The sequence below is a fragment of the Dromaius novaehollandiae genome, unplaced genomic scaffold (genome assembly GCF_036370855.1).
Source record: "Dromaius novaehollandiae isolate bDroNov1 unplaced genomic scaffold, bDroNov1.hap1 HAP1_SCAFFOLD_32, whole genome shotgun sequence".
NCBI lineage: Eukaryota > Metazoa > Chordata > Aves > Casuariiformes > Dromaiidae > Dromaius > Dromaius novaehollandiae.
In genome coordinates, this window is record NW_026991447.1 from 233,137 (window position 1) to 247,562 (window position 14,426).

A 14,426-nucleotide genomic window follows, 5' to 3' on the forward strand; every position below is an offset into this window, starting at 1 on the left:
GAGCGAGGAGCTGTGGGACCTGCTATTTCTTTGATTTTTTTTTCCTCCGTTTATTTTAAAAACAGCCCCCCCCCACCTCCTTTTGTGCCTTGCAGCTGAACCCATTTGCAGCGAGGGAGGGGGAAATTACCCCCCCTTGCACTTAAAAAAACCCAAGACCCAGCAAACCATCTCCCCACCCGTAAGGGGGGGGGGGGGGGGAAACAAAACAAAACCCAAATCACAACAGTAGGGTTTTTTTTTTCGTTTTTTTTTTTTCTTTTTTTTGGTCACCTTTAGTGTATGTTACAACTTTACACAGCGTGTTAGAGGTTATTCACAAGGAAATGAGGAGGAGGCCAAAGTTAAGTTACTGAAATAATAATTACTCACACAAACACCCTACCCCAAGCACAGGCGCTAAACAAACAAAATGAGTAGAAAGTTTCTTTTCTGGCTGTTTTTTTTTCCTCCTTCCCCACCACGATGGCGGGGGACACAGCGACAGCCCCGCTGCCAGCTCTCGCTGGGGCCCGGCGCGGGCTGCGCGTGCTCTCGCGCCCGCGGAGGACGTGTTTCGACGGGGGCCGAGCGGGAACGAGGTGCTGAGCGTCCGCACGGAGAGGCCGTGGCGTCCTGGCCATCCCGGCTCCTGCCCCGGAGCCGCTCGCTGCCGGACCGAGGGGATTTCGGAGGAAGAGGAGCAGCAAATAAGGCCGAGTCCTTCTGCAGGCCGGGGGGAGCAAAGCCCTTAAACCCTCAGGATCAGGGAGGGAAGGGGGGAAGCAGCGTTAGGTGACGACGTTTCCCCTTTGGAAAAACCACCCGAAATCTCGCCGTCAGTATCAGCGTTTCAGTCTGTAACAGGATTTGGCAGAGCCCTTCCCTCCTCGCCTCCACGCAGGGACACCGGCCCCGGGACCGGCCGCCTCTCCGCAGCTCCGACCCACCGGCGAGGACTCGCTGCAGCGTCGCTGGGGGTGACCACGCCGCCAGGGCTCGCAACGATCCCGCCGTCCGCTTATTGCTTCTGTTTCCCACTGCCGACCAAAATCGGCCTCTTACTCCTCCCCGCAGGGAGGCCGGGGCCTGGCGCGTGGCCCCCCCGGGGCGAAGCGGTGCCCCCACCAACGCCAGTGCTGTTTCGGGTTAGTGCAAGTGGCAATGAGAGCAGCCTCGCGCATCCAGCTGTCGACGGGAGCCGGGACCAAACCGAGGAGGGGCCGAGAGGGCAGCGCGTCTCCCTGCGAAGCCAGGGACTAACTGTTGAGTTTTCTCCCCGCAGCTCCAGCAAAATACAAAATAAGCGACAGTAAAAAGATAAAGAAAGAAGAAAGGGGGAAAAAAAAAAGTGGTGGATCTTGCTGTGATGCTATTGTCAGCACAGAAGTCTCTGTCCTGGGATGGAGAGGTCTCTTCCCTGGGCCCCCAGGCCCTGCCCAGCTCGAGAGCTCCCGGAAAGGAGCTGCAAACCCCAGCGGCTGCCGCCGCCTCAGCAGGATTCCCAGTATAGCGAAACGCAGCCGGGGCCGATTCAGGACACAGGAGACGCTCCCAGAGAAAGAGCAGACTTGGGAAGCGACCTGCCAAGCAGCAGGCCGAGGTCCAGGCGATGTAAAAGTCGAGATTGGAAGAGCCTGTGACTTGCGGTTACAAACACCGGCCCAGGGCTGGGAGGTTTCCTTCTCCCGTCCTCATCCCTGGGTGAGAGGTCACCTTCCCTCCTGGCAGACGTGGGCAACTGCAGGGCAGGCCGAGTCCCCGCGTGACAGAAGAGCAGTGGACAAACCGTTTGCCTCCACGTTCGATCTCCCTGAGGGCAGAGCAGCAAGTCTGGACTCTGCCCTTTGTCTGCCAAAATCTCACGTTTGCCCTGTTCTCGCTCACAAAACAGGGTGGGCTGAGCACCCGGTTTAGCAGGGATGCCAGCCAAGCGGATCCAGTGAGCCAGGCACATGGAGTCAGACCAGATGGCATAAGCCAGGCTCTCTCTTCACGGCTACTTTATCTGACCCCATCTCAAAACATGGCCCAGGATGAGGGAGGGAGGAAGGGGGAGCCCAGGTGGGCGCTGGCAGCCTCCGTCGCAAAGAGCTCTGTGCTGATTATATACACGTCTTGTTCCCCCTCCGCTGGGGCCCTAGTTCTCGGGGCTCGCGTTCTGCCTGGCGCGGATGAAGGCCATGCCATGGGTGCGGAAGTGCGTTTTGAGGTTGAGCTGGCTGTCAAAGCAGCGGCCGCACACCTTGCAGGAAAGCTTGCCGTCAGCCGTGTGCTGGGCGCCTCCCTCGAGGGGGCTCTGGGGCCCCGGCTCCTCCGTCTCGCCTGCTCCCTTCTTCTTCTTGTGGGTGATGAAGCGGTGGCGGTTGAGGGAGACCTGGGAGGTGAAGCAGAGCCCGCACTCCCGGCACTGGTGGGAGCTCTCGTCAGTCCGGTGCTGGGGGATGTGTTCCTGGAAGTCGGCCGAGCTGCTGGCGAGGTAGCCGCACTTGCGGCATCGAAACGGGGCCTTGCGGTCGCCCTTGGGGTTTTTGGAGGGAGGGGTGGTGCTGTCGGGCTCTTCGCTGCACGAGTCACCGTCGTCGGAGGACAACTTCCGCTTCCGGCTGGACACCTACAGAAAAGGTTTGGAAAAGCTTTAAGCAGTGCTTGATTCGAGCAGCTCCTGGCATCCCCGGTGGCACAACCCCAAGCTGCTCCGGAGTTTCCCAACATGCTGGGTGCCGGGCCTCACGGCGGGAGGGAGCTGCCAGTCCCAGACACTGCATGATGCATGGAGGCAGCAGCAAACCCGGATCAGGGCTCGCAGGGATGTCTTCAACTCTGCCCGAAACCTCCACAAGGCTCCAGCCCGCACAGATCTCCTTTGCGAGCACCCCGAGGGACCAGAGAGGCTCGTACCTGTGTGGTGCCGGTCCCTATCCGGGCGATAACGACTTCCTGGCTCTTTGTCTGGTCGGTCACCTTGATCCCGTGTCGCACCTGGATGTGTTTCTCCAGGATAAGCCGGCTGCTGAAGGTCCGTTTGCCTTCTGTGCAGTACCTGCAGTGCCAGAGCAGCAAGGCGGTGAAGTGATGGTCTGCGAGGCGGAAAACGAAGCCCAGGCCTGCTCCAGCCGGCACGGCCATCGAGCCCTGGCTCCCCTAGGAAAGTTGGCTCTGGCCAACTAACCCCTAATTCCCTGTTCTGACCAAAAGTTTGCTCATCCATCCTCCCCCACAGGATATAAACCCCTTCCTCCTGATACCTCCCTGCCCTCCTTCTTCCAAGACACTGGTTAAATCCCCCTTCCCAGAGAGGACCCAGGTGTTCTGCCCTCCCCAGCATGCTTCCACCATCTACAGCTTTATCCTCCCCCCAACAGCCTCCTTGAGGGAAAGCAAAGTCACCCCTCATAAACAAGACCCCCTTTTCCCAGCCAAACCCAGAAGGTGCTGTGGGTACCGGCAGGGATAGACACGCTTGATCCCTTCATGATTCACTCGCACGTGTCTTCGGAGGCTGGGAGCGGAGCAGAACGAACGCTCGCACAGGCGGCACGGGAACTTCTTCACCGACTGCAAGAAACAAAGAGTCAGGTGGGTACTGTGCAAGCAGCCACGAGGCCAGGGAACAGGGCTTTCCACTAGAGTGGAGAAGCTGGCTGCTCCGAAAAGGATATGGAAATTCAGCACAGCCTCAGGTTTCCTTTCCTTGACAAGCATCTGCCTTTGCTGTTCACCAAAACAGGTAACATCCCTGTTCCCCTGTAGCTCAAAACCTCAATACGCTGGCAGGCCCCTAAGTTCATAGCTGGGGAGAAGTCATGTCCAGACCGAGGCTCCCACCCCAGCACACAGGCGTCCTGCCCTGCTGCTCTGTGCCATAAATATTCCCTTCCCACATTCCTGAGAGTTTGGCAGAGCTGGAGTCATCACCCCGACCTTCTCTTCACCTTGCCATGATCCTTCTTCATGTGAGAGACGTATTCATCACGCTCCGGGAACCAGGAGTGGCAAACGCCGCACGTCCACCCGCTGCCCTTCGACTTGCTGACGGTGTCCGTCTTGCGCTGGAAGCGGCTTCGCTTCGTCTTGCGCAGCTCCGGGGAGCTGGGGGGCTCATCCTCCTCCGTGGAGGACGATGACTCCTCCGAAATCTTGGACACGGGGGTTTCGACAGGCTCCTGCTTCGGAGTGAGCAGGACGGCCGCTTTCTTTGCCAGGTCTTCCTTGGGCTTCTGGGGCTGATGAGTGTTCTGGAAAGCGAAGACAAGAGCGTTGGTGGTTGATTGGGGTTGGGACTTTCCAGCTCGGGGCCTGCCCATCCCCAGGCCTCAGTCACGCGGAGAGACTCCCATTCCCTCGGCTTTTGAGATAGACGTGTGGAGGTGACAAGGGGATCAGATCTTAGCATCCAAGTGCCTTGAGTAGAGCTCAGGGCCCTGTTGTGCCAGTGATGAGCCACAATCCAGACTCAGAAATATCCCTGGTAAAGGGATGCTCCCACAGGACATGTTACAGACTCCAGCTTGGTCCCTCAAGCCCCACTCAGTCACAGAGGTGGGAGTGTGGATCCCCCAGCACCACAGGATCCCGTCTCCAGCAGCAGTCAGGGCAGAGCCAACACAGCGCAATCCCGCCCGTTCAGCCCTGACAGCCAGGGGTTGAGGGACTCCCCAAAAGCCCGAAGCACTATGTTCATCAGGGGTGAAACAGGGCACTCAGAGGATCCGGGGGTTGTGTAAAAAAAGCACTGAGCCTGGCCGCAGCATTACCTTGAGGTGCTCCAACATGGTGCGTTTCTGGGCGAAGAGCAGCGGGCAGTCTGGACACTTGAAGACACTGACCCGCTGGTTGAGCAGATGCTGGTCAAAGTGGGAGGAGAGAAGGGGCTTGTGGGTGAACACCGTGTCGCACATGGCACACTTGTAAATCATCCTGCAGAAGGGAATTAAAAAACCCCACAACGGTCAGCACAACTCAGGTTTGGAACAAGAAACCCTTGGAGGGACCCCTTTGGCAAGGGGGTTAAGAGCAGCCCTAGGCACAGTCTGACCCCTGCCAAGCAATGGGAAGGTACAAAGGGGACGGATGCAGCTCTTGCACTGGTGCTGAGCACTCCCCTCAACTTCCCACTCACCCAGTTTGCTCCCCGTTCACAGATGGTTGAGGTTGGAAGGCACCTCTGGAGATCATCTAGTCCAACCCCCCTGCTCAAGCAGGGTCACCTACAGCACATTGCCCAGGATTGTGTCCAGGCGGCTTTTGAATATCTCCAAGGAAGGAGACTCCACAATCTCTCTGCGCAACCTGCTCCAGCGCTCTGTTACCCTCACAGTAAAGAAGTTTTTCCTCGTGTTCAGACGGAACTTCCCGTGTTTCAGTTTGTGCCCGTTGCCTCTCGTCCTATCGCTGGGCACCGCTGAAGAGAGTCTGGCCCCATCCTCTCTACACCCTCCTTTCAGATACTCGCACACATTGATAAGATCCCCCCTCAGTCTTCTCTTCTCCAGGCTAAACAGGCCAAGCTCTCCCAGCCTTTCTTCACATGAGAGATGCTCCAGTCCCTTAATCATCTTAGTAGCCCTCTGCTGCACTCGCTCCAGTAGCTCCATCTCTCTCTCGTATTTTGGGAGCCCAGAGCTGGACACACTACTCCAGATGCGGCCTCGCCAGGGCTGAGTAGAGGGGGAGGATCACCTCCCTCTACCAGCTGGCAATGCTCTGCCTAATGCACCCCAGGATACCATTGGCCTTCTTGGCCACAAGGGCACACTGCTGGCTCATGGTCAACTTGTTGTCCACCAGGACCCCCAGGTCCTTCTCCGCAGAGCTGCTTTCCAGCAGGTCAGCTGCCAGCCTGTCCTGGTGCAGGGGGTTATTCCTCCCTAGGTGCAGGACTCTGCACTCGCCTTCGTTGAACCTGATGAGGTTCCTCTCTGCCCACCTCTCCGGCCTGTCGAGGTCCCTCTGAAGGGCAGCACAGCCCTCTGGGGTATCAGCCACTCCTCCTGGTTTTGCCTCATCAGCAACCTTGCTGAGGGGGCTCTCTGTCCCTTCATCCAGGTCACGGAGGAATAAGTTGAACAAGACTGGACCCAGTACTGACCCGTGGGGGACACCGCTAGCTGCAGGCCTCCAACTAGACCTGCGAGCCCCGTTGGGACCCTCAGCTCACGGGGGACACGGACCACTTACTTGGATTGCTGGTTGCTGAAGCCGGGGTGCTGCGTGTAGACGTGCGCGTGGGCGCTGGGGGCCGACTTGAACGCCATGGGGCAGATGGGGCACTTGTGAAACACCTCGCAGTGGGAGGTCTGGATGTGGGACTTGATGGAGTTCACCCCGCCGAACACCACGGCGCAGCTGGGACACCTGGAGAGGAAGGAGAGCATGAGGCAAGAGGGGCAAGACCAGGAGGGCAGAACAGTGCTGGGAAACTCACCCTCCAGCAGCGGCTCAGTGAGCGATTACCTCCCTGCTGGGCTATGTGCTGGCGCAGCCCTGGCAGAGTTCAGAGCAGCTACTGAGTCACCGGTAAATGCCCGGCTGGAATTCCCCACATTTGCTAACGAAACAAAAGTACAAAGTCGGGCGCTGCTTCTTCCAGTCTGCTGCTTTTTGCTGCCCCTCTCCCAGCCGTAGCTCTGGCCTTTAGTGTTCATGTCACTGCAAGCAGCGCAAGCCACTGCCCAAGTGTGAACAGCAAAGAGCAGCAGAGCATGAGGGCCATGTCTGCAGGAGGCAGCTCTTGGGGGACACTTGGGGGGCAGGACAGGGGGCACAGGACTTGTGAAGAGTCTCTGCCCCCACAGACACATGATCCAAACCACTTTTGGGCTTTGGGGGACTCCAGAGCAACCAGTCCTGCCCATCACTGGTGGAGCCGGGGCTGAAGCAGCACATCAGGAGGAGATTGTAGGGGGTCTGATGCTGCCACCTATAGCCGAGTTCAAACCAGTGGCCAAGAGGCCCCAGCAGTAGGAAAATTCCTCAGGGATTAAAGAGGAGAGAGCCAGAGAAGAAGGGCAAAGTGGAAAATTCATCCTCAGCTCTGCACTCAACACCACCGGGGAGAAGGAGCGTGGATTTCTGCCCCGTCTGCCAAATCTCCAACAATTTCCAACAATCTCCAACGGGGAACCCGCATCGGACTTGGACCCCCCACCCTTTTCTCTTGGGTATCTCTGCTGGTTCCTCCTGCCCCAGGCAGGACCCAAATCCAGGCTGCGGTGTCCTACCTGTAGCCCACTCGCCGGGAGAAGTGCAGACAAGCCTCCTTCAGGTGGGTCTCGAAGTTGGCCAGCAGAAAGTTCCCGCCGCACTCGGGGCAGACGTGGGGAGGCCGGTTCTTGTGCATCCGCTGATGGGCGTTGAAGCTGCAGCGGTTGGACATGATCATGGGACACGTTGTACAAACCTGGGGGGAGAAGGGCATCGAGAGTTAGTCTGGCATGCCCCCACGCTCACAGAGGGCTTTTAAGCCTCTTCCAAGGCAGACTGGGCCACCGAACAGGCAGGCTAACTCACAACGCTCCAAAGAGCCCAAATCCACTGCCTCCGAGGCGATGGGGAAGGCTCAGGCCATGCTCAGGGGAGCACTGGGCACGGGCCGTTCAACTGCAGGGCACGTTTTAAGAGATACCTACTTGCATCAGCTTGCTGGGTGATTGTTGGGGCATTTTGCACACAGATAAGGTGCCTTTTCCAGGCTTTTCAGCACAGCTGGATCCCAGATGCTGCATTGCTAAGGTTATCCAGGGACTGGCTGCTTTGCAAGGGAGTTTTATCGGAGGGAGTAGGGGCTTATTCAAACCAACCTCCCCAAAACCTTTCAAAACTACTTCCACCTCCACATTAGATAGGATACAGGCATGAAGATGTTGAGGGGAGAAGTTGAAGATAAGGACTCGAACAGGAGCGGCACTGACAGACTTGAGCAATAACCAGAGCAAAGGTGGGGCGAGCAAGGAAGGGAGCAGGTCTATAAATACGGTGAGACTTTTCCAGCGGGGGACAAAGGCTGAGGCAGCTGGAGCAGCCAGCCGGTGCCCACGCAGGCGCTGCAAGCGCTCGGCCCAGAGGAGGGACGTGGAAAAGGCTGGGCTTAGATCCCGCAGCCGCCTTCGGAGGCTGAGCACAGATCCTGCAGCACAGGGAGGTGCGAAAATGGCCCGGGAGCTATTGAGGAGCCAGAGCCGGAAGGGAAAAGTCGCCTGTGAGGTGCTGAGCCACTTTCGGAGACTTGCGTTCATCGTTCACGGTGCCCGCAGCTGCCTGAAACCCTGCCCTGTGCTTGGAAACCACCCAAAACCAAAGCAGGGGCGGCATAAACACAGCCCAGAGCCAGCTGCTGCACGTGGCAAGCTGTCCAACGCAAGCCCCTGCCATCTCTCCCCCCTCCCCAAGTCTTAGCAAAACTTGGGTTCAAAGTGCTGCTAAGAGAGGCCCGAGGGCAATTCTGGCAGCGGAGAACAGCGGGGAGTGAGGGATCGGACAAGACGCAGCAGCTAAAGCCAGTTATAGACAGCCCAGGAGGCAGAGCAGGGACAGGGAGACATTTAGGGAAGGAAGACCATCCAAAAGGCAGCTCAAGTCAAGAAAGGGTCCGGCTGCAGGGATACAGAGGCTTTTCGGATCTCAGTAGAGGCGAAGAGGGAGCAGAAGAGAAGGAGAGGGAGGATAAAGGCAGTGTTACAGCATCAGGCAACCTCTGCCATGGGCCTAGACACCCCCCAGCCCCGGCACTGCCAGGGAGCGGAGCCCGATGCCAGAGGAAGGTGGCCGCAATCGGCCGCTCCAGGGTATTCGGCGCGAGGCTTTTTACGCAGGGGAAGTGGTATTTACAGCTCACGGCTTCAGCTATCCCCATCCCTCGCTGTACCGAAGAAAGTCTCTGGGTCTTTTTTTAAAGAACAGGAGGAAGAAAAGCTGTTTGTAGGCGGTGTTGGTCTAGGGAGGAGTCTGTCTCGCGGGTACAGGGACAATGTTACTGTGACTGGCGAAAGCTGTTAATAGATTTTGCCCTGCCAGCAACTTTGCTGTCGAATTTCCAAGCTCAAGCGCTCCCCGCACCCAGGCTGCCTGGGTGCTAGAAGCGTTATTCTGCCTGTATTCACAGGCAGCAGGTGCACAAGGGGAAATATGGGTGTCTTTCCCCCAGCACCAATCTCCTCTTCGTCCCTCTCAGTGCTGCTGCCACAGGCCTGGACGGGCCCAGTGCTCCAGGCAGGCTGATCAGAGCGACTGCCCCATCGCAGATCACCTCGCTACGTCCCGTGAACCCGCCAGCCCTCAGCTTTGCAGCTCAAACCCTCCGCCAACACCAGCGTTGGGGCAGGGGATGCGCATAAGAGAGACTCTTGCATTAAAAGGATGCTTCCCGTGAGCTGGTAACACCTTAAACCATCTCAGCCACCTGCAGACAGGACATAAGGTTCTGGCAGCGTAACTTTTTCCAGGCTGGTTCCTCTGAGGGGGCTGCAGGTCATGCCAGACAGTAGATTTGGCCATGGTTTGGGTCTCATAGAGACTATCCTAGTTTAACAGCATTCCTTTCAGGGGATTTGGATTTGGGGGTGGGGGTTCAGCTGTGTCACAGAAATGTCTTTTGCCTATTTCATCTGCTAACGCTGTCCCACATCTCCTGGGGCACAGAAAGCTGGGTACGATCCATATGAGCATGTGAATCTCGGCGCTCTCGGTGACCTTCAAACAGAAAGCAGCCCTGCTCTGTAGCAGCAGGCCCGTAATATCTGCATCTGAACAGCGTCCTGGCTATAGCAGCGCTTCAAAGTAAACAGAGTTACCAGGAAACAGCAAATTCCTGCTATGCAAAGGAAGCCAGGGGCTGAATGTTACCTTTCCTTTTGTCTGCTGGGAAAGACAAATGGGGTGCTGTCATGCCTACATGGGACAACAGGGCTCCTCTGCGGATCCCGATTTTCTCTCCTTGCCTTTTAAAGGTCGTCGCTCTCCAGCATTAATCCTGTAAATTTGCTGGATGCCGCCTGCCCAAACAAACCAGGATGTGTTGGCAGTAGCAGGGAGCACGCGGGGTTTCAAGGTTGGCTCTCGAAGAGGGAGAAAAACACAGCCGGGTTTCTCCGGGCTCCATTCGTGCTGCAAGCCCACAGAAGAGGAAGCAGCGCCCACGGCTCTGCCAGGTCTCTGCCAGGCCTCCTGCCTCCCTCCTTGCCCCCGCTCTGCCTGCAAGGCGTCTTTTGCATCACTGACAAGTGCCTCCATCCCGATGCCTCCTAGGCCTGAACCAAACAGACTCTCGTGTTTTCCTTCTTGCATGATTTTACGTTGAGGGGAGTGAGGCCTTGCCTAGCTCACGTTTGGAGAGTCCTCCACTGCTGTCCCACAGTCCCCAGGGACTGTGTGTCCCGGATTTAATGCTGTAACTTCCCACTGCCCTCCCACAAAGCGCAGGTAGCCTCTGCTGCAAACAGGCCATGGGCTGCCACTCTTCACTGCCGTTTCCAGGCCAAAGCCAGCTTTGCCAAGCAGGTTTCCTACAACACAGGCCAAAAAACACCCAAAAGGGGAAGGGATTCACCCCGAGGGTTGCCCAGCGAAGCCCCATGACAGCCAGGAGCATATTCTCCCGGTACCAACCCCATCTCCCTCACCACCGGGTCACGCTACCTACCGCAGAGCTACACGTCAACACGCTGAGAGAGGAGCCCGGCCCAGGCCACCTACGTACCGTGCTGCTGGTTGTTCCCGTGGTCACTGCCTGCTGGAAGTGCGCGGCCAGGCCGGCTTTGTCTTTGCATTGCTCTTTGCACTCCAGGCACCGGAAGCAGCTGTAGTTGGTTTGCTCCGAGCTGCTGCTCAGAGGCAGGATGGGGAGGTCCTGAGCCCCGTTGGCCGCAGCCAAGGCATCCTGAGCCACGCCGGCCACCTTGCTAGCGGGGAAGGAGGTCACCGAGACCAGGGGGGTGATGTCTGGCTGTCCAATCATTTGATCCAGAGCAATAGGCCTCATGACCAGATGGGAGCACTGCATCACCAGGCCTTTGTCCTTGTGCTCCCGGGCGTGCAGCAGCAAACTGCATTTGTTGAAGAAGACGAGGCGTTTGGTGCAGTGGTTGCAGGTCACCTCGATGCGCATGCTTCGCCGGTCGTAGTGGCGAGCCAAGCTCTTCTCCAGGGCAAAGGAATCTCCACACTCCAGGCAGCGGTAACCGAACGGAGGCAGGGTGAGGCTCGCGTCGGCCGGAGGATTCAGGTTGGGTTTGTACGTCGGCAAGAGGTTTTTACTGTTGAGAATCTTGTTGAACGCTTCCACGAGGCTGGACTGGCTCCTGGAAATGACCGTGCCCGCAATGGTTGGGGAAGGCTTCTGCGGCTGCACCATCACCACTGTGGTGCCGTTGACTTTTTGGTTCGCCGTGGTGGTGATGGTGGTGGTCTGCGTCACCGTGCTGATGTTGGTCCTGGTGTCGGCTTTGGGCAGGGTCTGCGGCACCAGGTTGATGATGTTCTTGGCCACAGCTTTGCCCGTCTTGGCCGGCAGCACCACAGATTTTTGCTGAGCCACGCTGGCAGCGATCAGCATGGCACTGCTAGCGTTCTGGATGGTGGAGACCGGCAGGACGGTGCCTTTGATCTTCGTGCCATTGCCAAGCTGAACACTGACGATTTTTGGCCCCTCAATGGTTTTCAAGGGGCTGGAGAGCTCCAATTTCTCCTTGGGCATATCCAGCCCAATTCCATCTTCTTTCTCTGCTGCAGCCGGATAGCCAGCACCCTCAAGGGAGGTCTCTTGAGAGCTCTGCTCAGTCAGCCCCTTGGTGGAGCCCGGCTCTGAATCTGAGGAGACCCTGGTCACCGTCCTGGTGATGCTGCCGCAAGACGTCTTGATGGTTTTAATCCGCACTTTCAGGGGCCGCGAGGAATTGGAAGAAGGGGAATCATTATTGTCATCCTCCTCCTCCTCCTCCTCTTCCTCAGCACTGGACATACTCTGTGGACTTCCCATCGACTTCTCCAGAGCTTCTTGCTCTTCTTTGAGGGCGATGTTGTCCAGCTGCTTTGGAGAAGTAGGGAGCCTGGGGCTTTGCACGCCTGGCGAGGACGGCTTGAAGAACGGCTCCCGGGGGCTGGTGGGCGAGTGTTTCACTTCAGGAAGGTTGCTGGTGCTGCTGTCAAGGCTTGGGTCAGGCCAGGACGCGATGGGAGAATCGTCCGCAGAGTAACGTACGGTGACCGATTTCAGGTGGTCCAAGGGACTGCCGCCCAAGGCTGCAGCCAGACCCTTTGGGCTGGCTTCACGGCCCACCTCTTCCGAGTCGGACTCCTCTTTTTTGATGCAGGGAATGGTAGTAGGGGAGTTGTTTGCACCCCCTGGCTGGCTGGTTTCAAAGGGCTGCGGGAAAGCCGGGGGCAGGCTCTCTGCGCTGTCTCCCATGGGCTCTTTGCAGTCCAGCGACGGGGTGGGAGATGGGGAGAGGGAGGGCACCGAGAGGGATTTGTCTTTTGGCTTACACTCCCGGGGTCTGTCAATCAGGTTGGCAGTGTTGTCTTCATTGGGATCGGGGCTAAAATGGGAGAAGATATCCAGGGGCTTGGGGCCTTTTTCTTTCACCCAACACTCCCCATTGGAGGATGCCACAGCTTCTACGGACCTGGAGGTGGGGGACCTGGGCATCTCGGTGGCCCCAAAGCCATTCTGCAGCAAGCGGGGCCCAATAACGTGCCCATCTTTACTGCGTCCATCCAAGGCATCGAGCTGCTCGGGGCAGACGGTGTTCTTCACGATCACGCTGACAGCAGTGATGTCCGTGTGGGGGAGGACGTGGTCAGGAGCTCCTGGCTCCCCGGGGACCTGCTTGATGTGAGCGTCAGCTTCCTCGTGGCTGGAATGAATGGCCTCGTTCGTGTCGATGTCAGGAATATCGAAAGCTGCCAGGAGGTCATCAAAATCTGGAGTTTTCATGTCACCCATGGTGGGGAACACGGAAGAGTCTGCAACACAGCAGAGAGAAACATTAGCACCGAGACCTTGGGGATCAGATGAAGCTGTCACAGCACCCACGTGTCGTAAACCCACTTACCCACTCTCTCAAGTGCCACAACCTTACTACAGCCCTCTGCCCCTGTCCAGGGGGAACTGACTCAGCTAGGACACAGCTGAACTCACAAACTCGTGGCAGAGGCAAGGATGGGAACCTGGTCCTTCCAAGCTCCATGCTAGCCTCAAAATCCCCATGCCTCCTTCCTTTGAACTCCAGCCCTGATCCCCTGGGGCAAATCGCAGTCCTCCTCTGCCTTTTTCACTTTATTTGTTTGCATATCATCATTTGATCCCCAGCCAGGGCAGCAGAAAGTTCAAAAGGATCCCAGCACCCTGGGAGAGCAGTCTGGAACCAAGGGATGCAGCTCGGCAAGGACGGCACTACCCTGAGGCCAGAGCAACTGGCTACGTAAATACAAGGTGGGAAAGGGCCGACCGGGAAACAGCTCCGCAGCAAAGGATCAGTGGGTTGCAGTGAATCACTGACTCTCAGACAGCTGCAGAAAGAGCAGACGTCTCATCAGGGGAACGCGTGGTCGGGGACATCCACCACGCAGGCATTGCCCTTCCCCTCCGCACCAGCGAGGCCTTCCCAAGGCCAACCGGTCTGTCCAGTGCTGGGCTGGCCCTGGAAGGAGGACACCACTCACAAGGGAAGAGTCCAGACGGTAACATGGAGACTCAAATAACGTGGCCTGAGAGGAAAGGATGAAGAAACAGGGTCTGATATGCCAGGCAAGGTTGAGGGGAGACGTGGCAACAAGCTTCAAAATAAGTCAATGGATGTGGCAGAGAGGAAGGGAGTAATGTTCCTCCTGTCACTGCAGGCTGGATAAGAAATCCCCTGATTATACTGCAGCCAGGGAATGTGGGTTAGACAGCAGGAAAGACTCTTAATTTCTAAGGATAACCAGGCAATGGATCCAGCTGGCCAGGAGGACAGGGGATGTCCTGCATGCTGGAGACCAGTTGGATGCTTATCGGTCAAGGGGGGAGCAGACCCCAACAGCCTCTTGGGGATGGTGTTGGGGGTATGTTGCCCTCAGGGCAGGCAGGAAAGTTTTCAGCCGTTCACATGGCAGTCACGGCCCTAGGGGATACAGCAGAACAGACCACGTGGGATGGATGAGGAAGACGCATAGTGCCTTATACGGATAAATCAGCTTTTTTGCAAAAGGGAGGGATTCTTTCCTGGGGAGTCCAATTCAGTCAAATCCAAATCCACCAACTTTGATGGAGAAGTTCAGCCTGTGTGTCCAGCACCTGGGACTTACAGCCCTGCACAGTTCTGGAAACCCTCGACTTTGCCACGATTGATGCCAAAAACAAGTCACTGAAACCTGCCAAACCACCGACAGGCAAAAAACCTGCAGCTTTTGTCTTGGTAGATCAACCAAAGTGTCCTAATGGGCTGATGGCACATGAGAGGCACCTTCAG

The 14,426-nt window shown here is 57.3% G+C and overlaps 1 protein-coding gene across 4 annotated transcripts in view; it reads right to left on the minus strand.

The window, feature by feature from the left end:
* Positions 1 to 1,823: 1,823 nt before the first annotated feature.
* Positions 1,824 to 14,426, minus strand: part of LOC135326599 (zinc finger protein 687-like) — a 32,404-nt gene continuing 19,801 nt past the window's right edge. For all 4 annotated transcript variants that reach the window (XM_064504408.1, XM_064504410.1, XM_064504409.1 and 1 more), the window contains 8 exons: positions 10,676 to 12,939; positions 7,203 to 7,381; positions 6,160 to 6,336; positions 4,737 to 4,899; positions 3,915 to 4,217; positions 3,425 to 3,537; positions 2,881 to 3,022; positions 1,824 to 2,593 (listed from right to left, as the gene is read on the minus strand). In XM_064504408.1, coding sequence (XP_064360478.1) covers positions 2,120 to 2,593; positions 2,881 to 3,022; positions 3,425 to 3,537; positions 3,915 to 4,217; positions 4,737 to 4,899; positions 6,160 to 6,336; positions 7,203 to 7,381; positions 10,676 to 12,919 — 3,795 coding nt within the window. In that variant the 5' untranslated portion in view covers positions 12,920 to 12,939 and the 3' untranslated portion in view covers positions 1,824 to 2,119. The remainder of the gene's footprint in view (positions 2,594 to 2,880; positions 3,023 to 3,424; positions 3,538 to 3,914; positions 4,218 to 4,736; positions 4,900 to 6,159; positions 6,337 to 7,202; positions 7,382 to 10,675; positions 12,940 to 14,426) is intronic.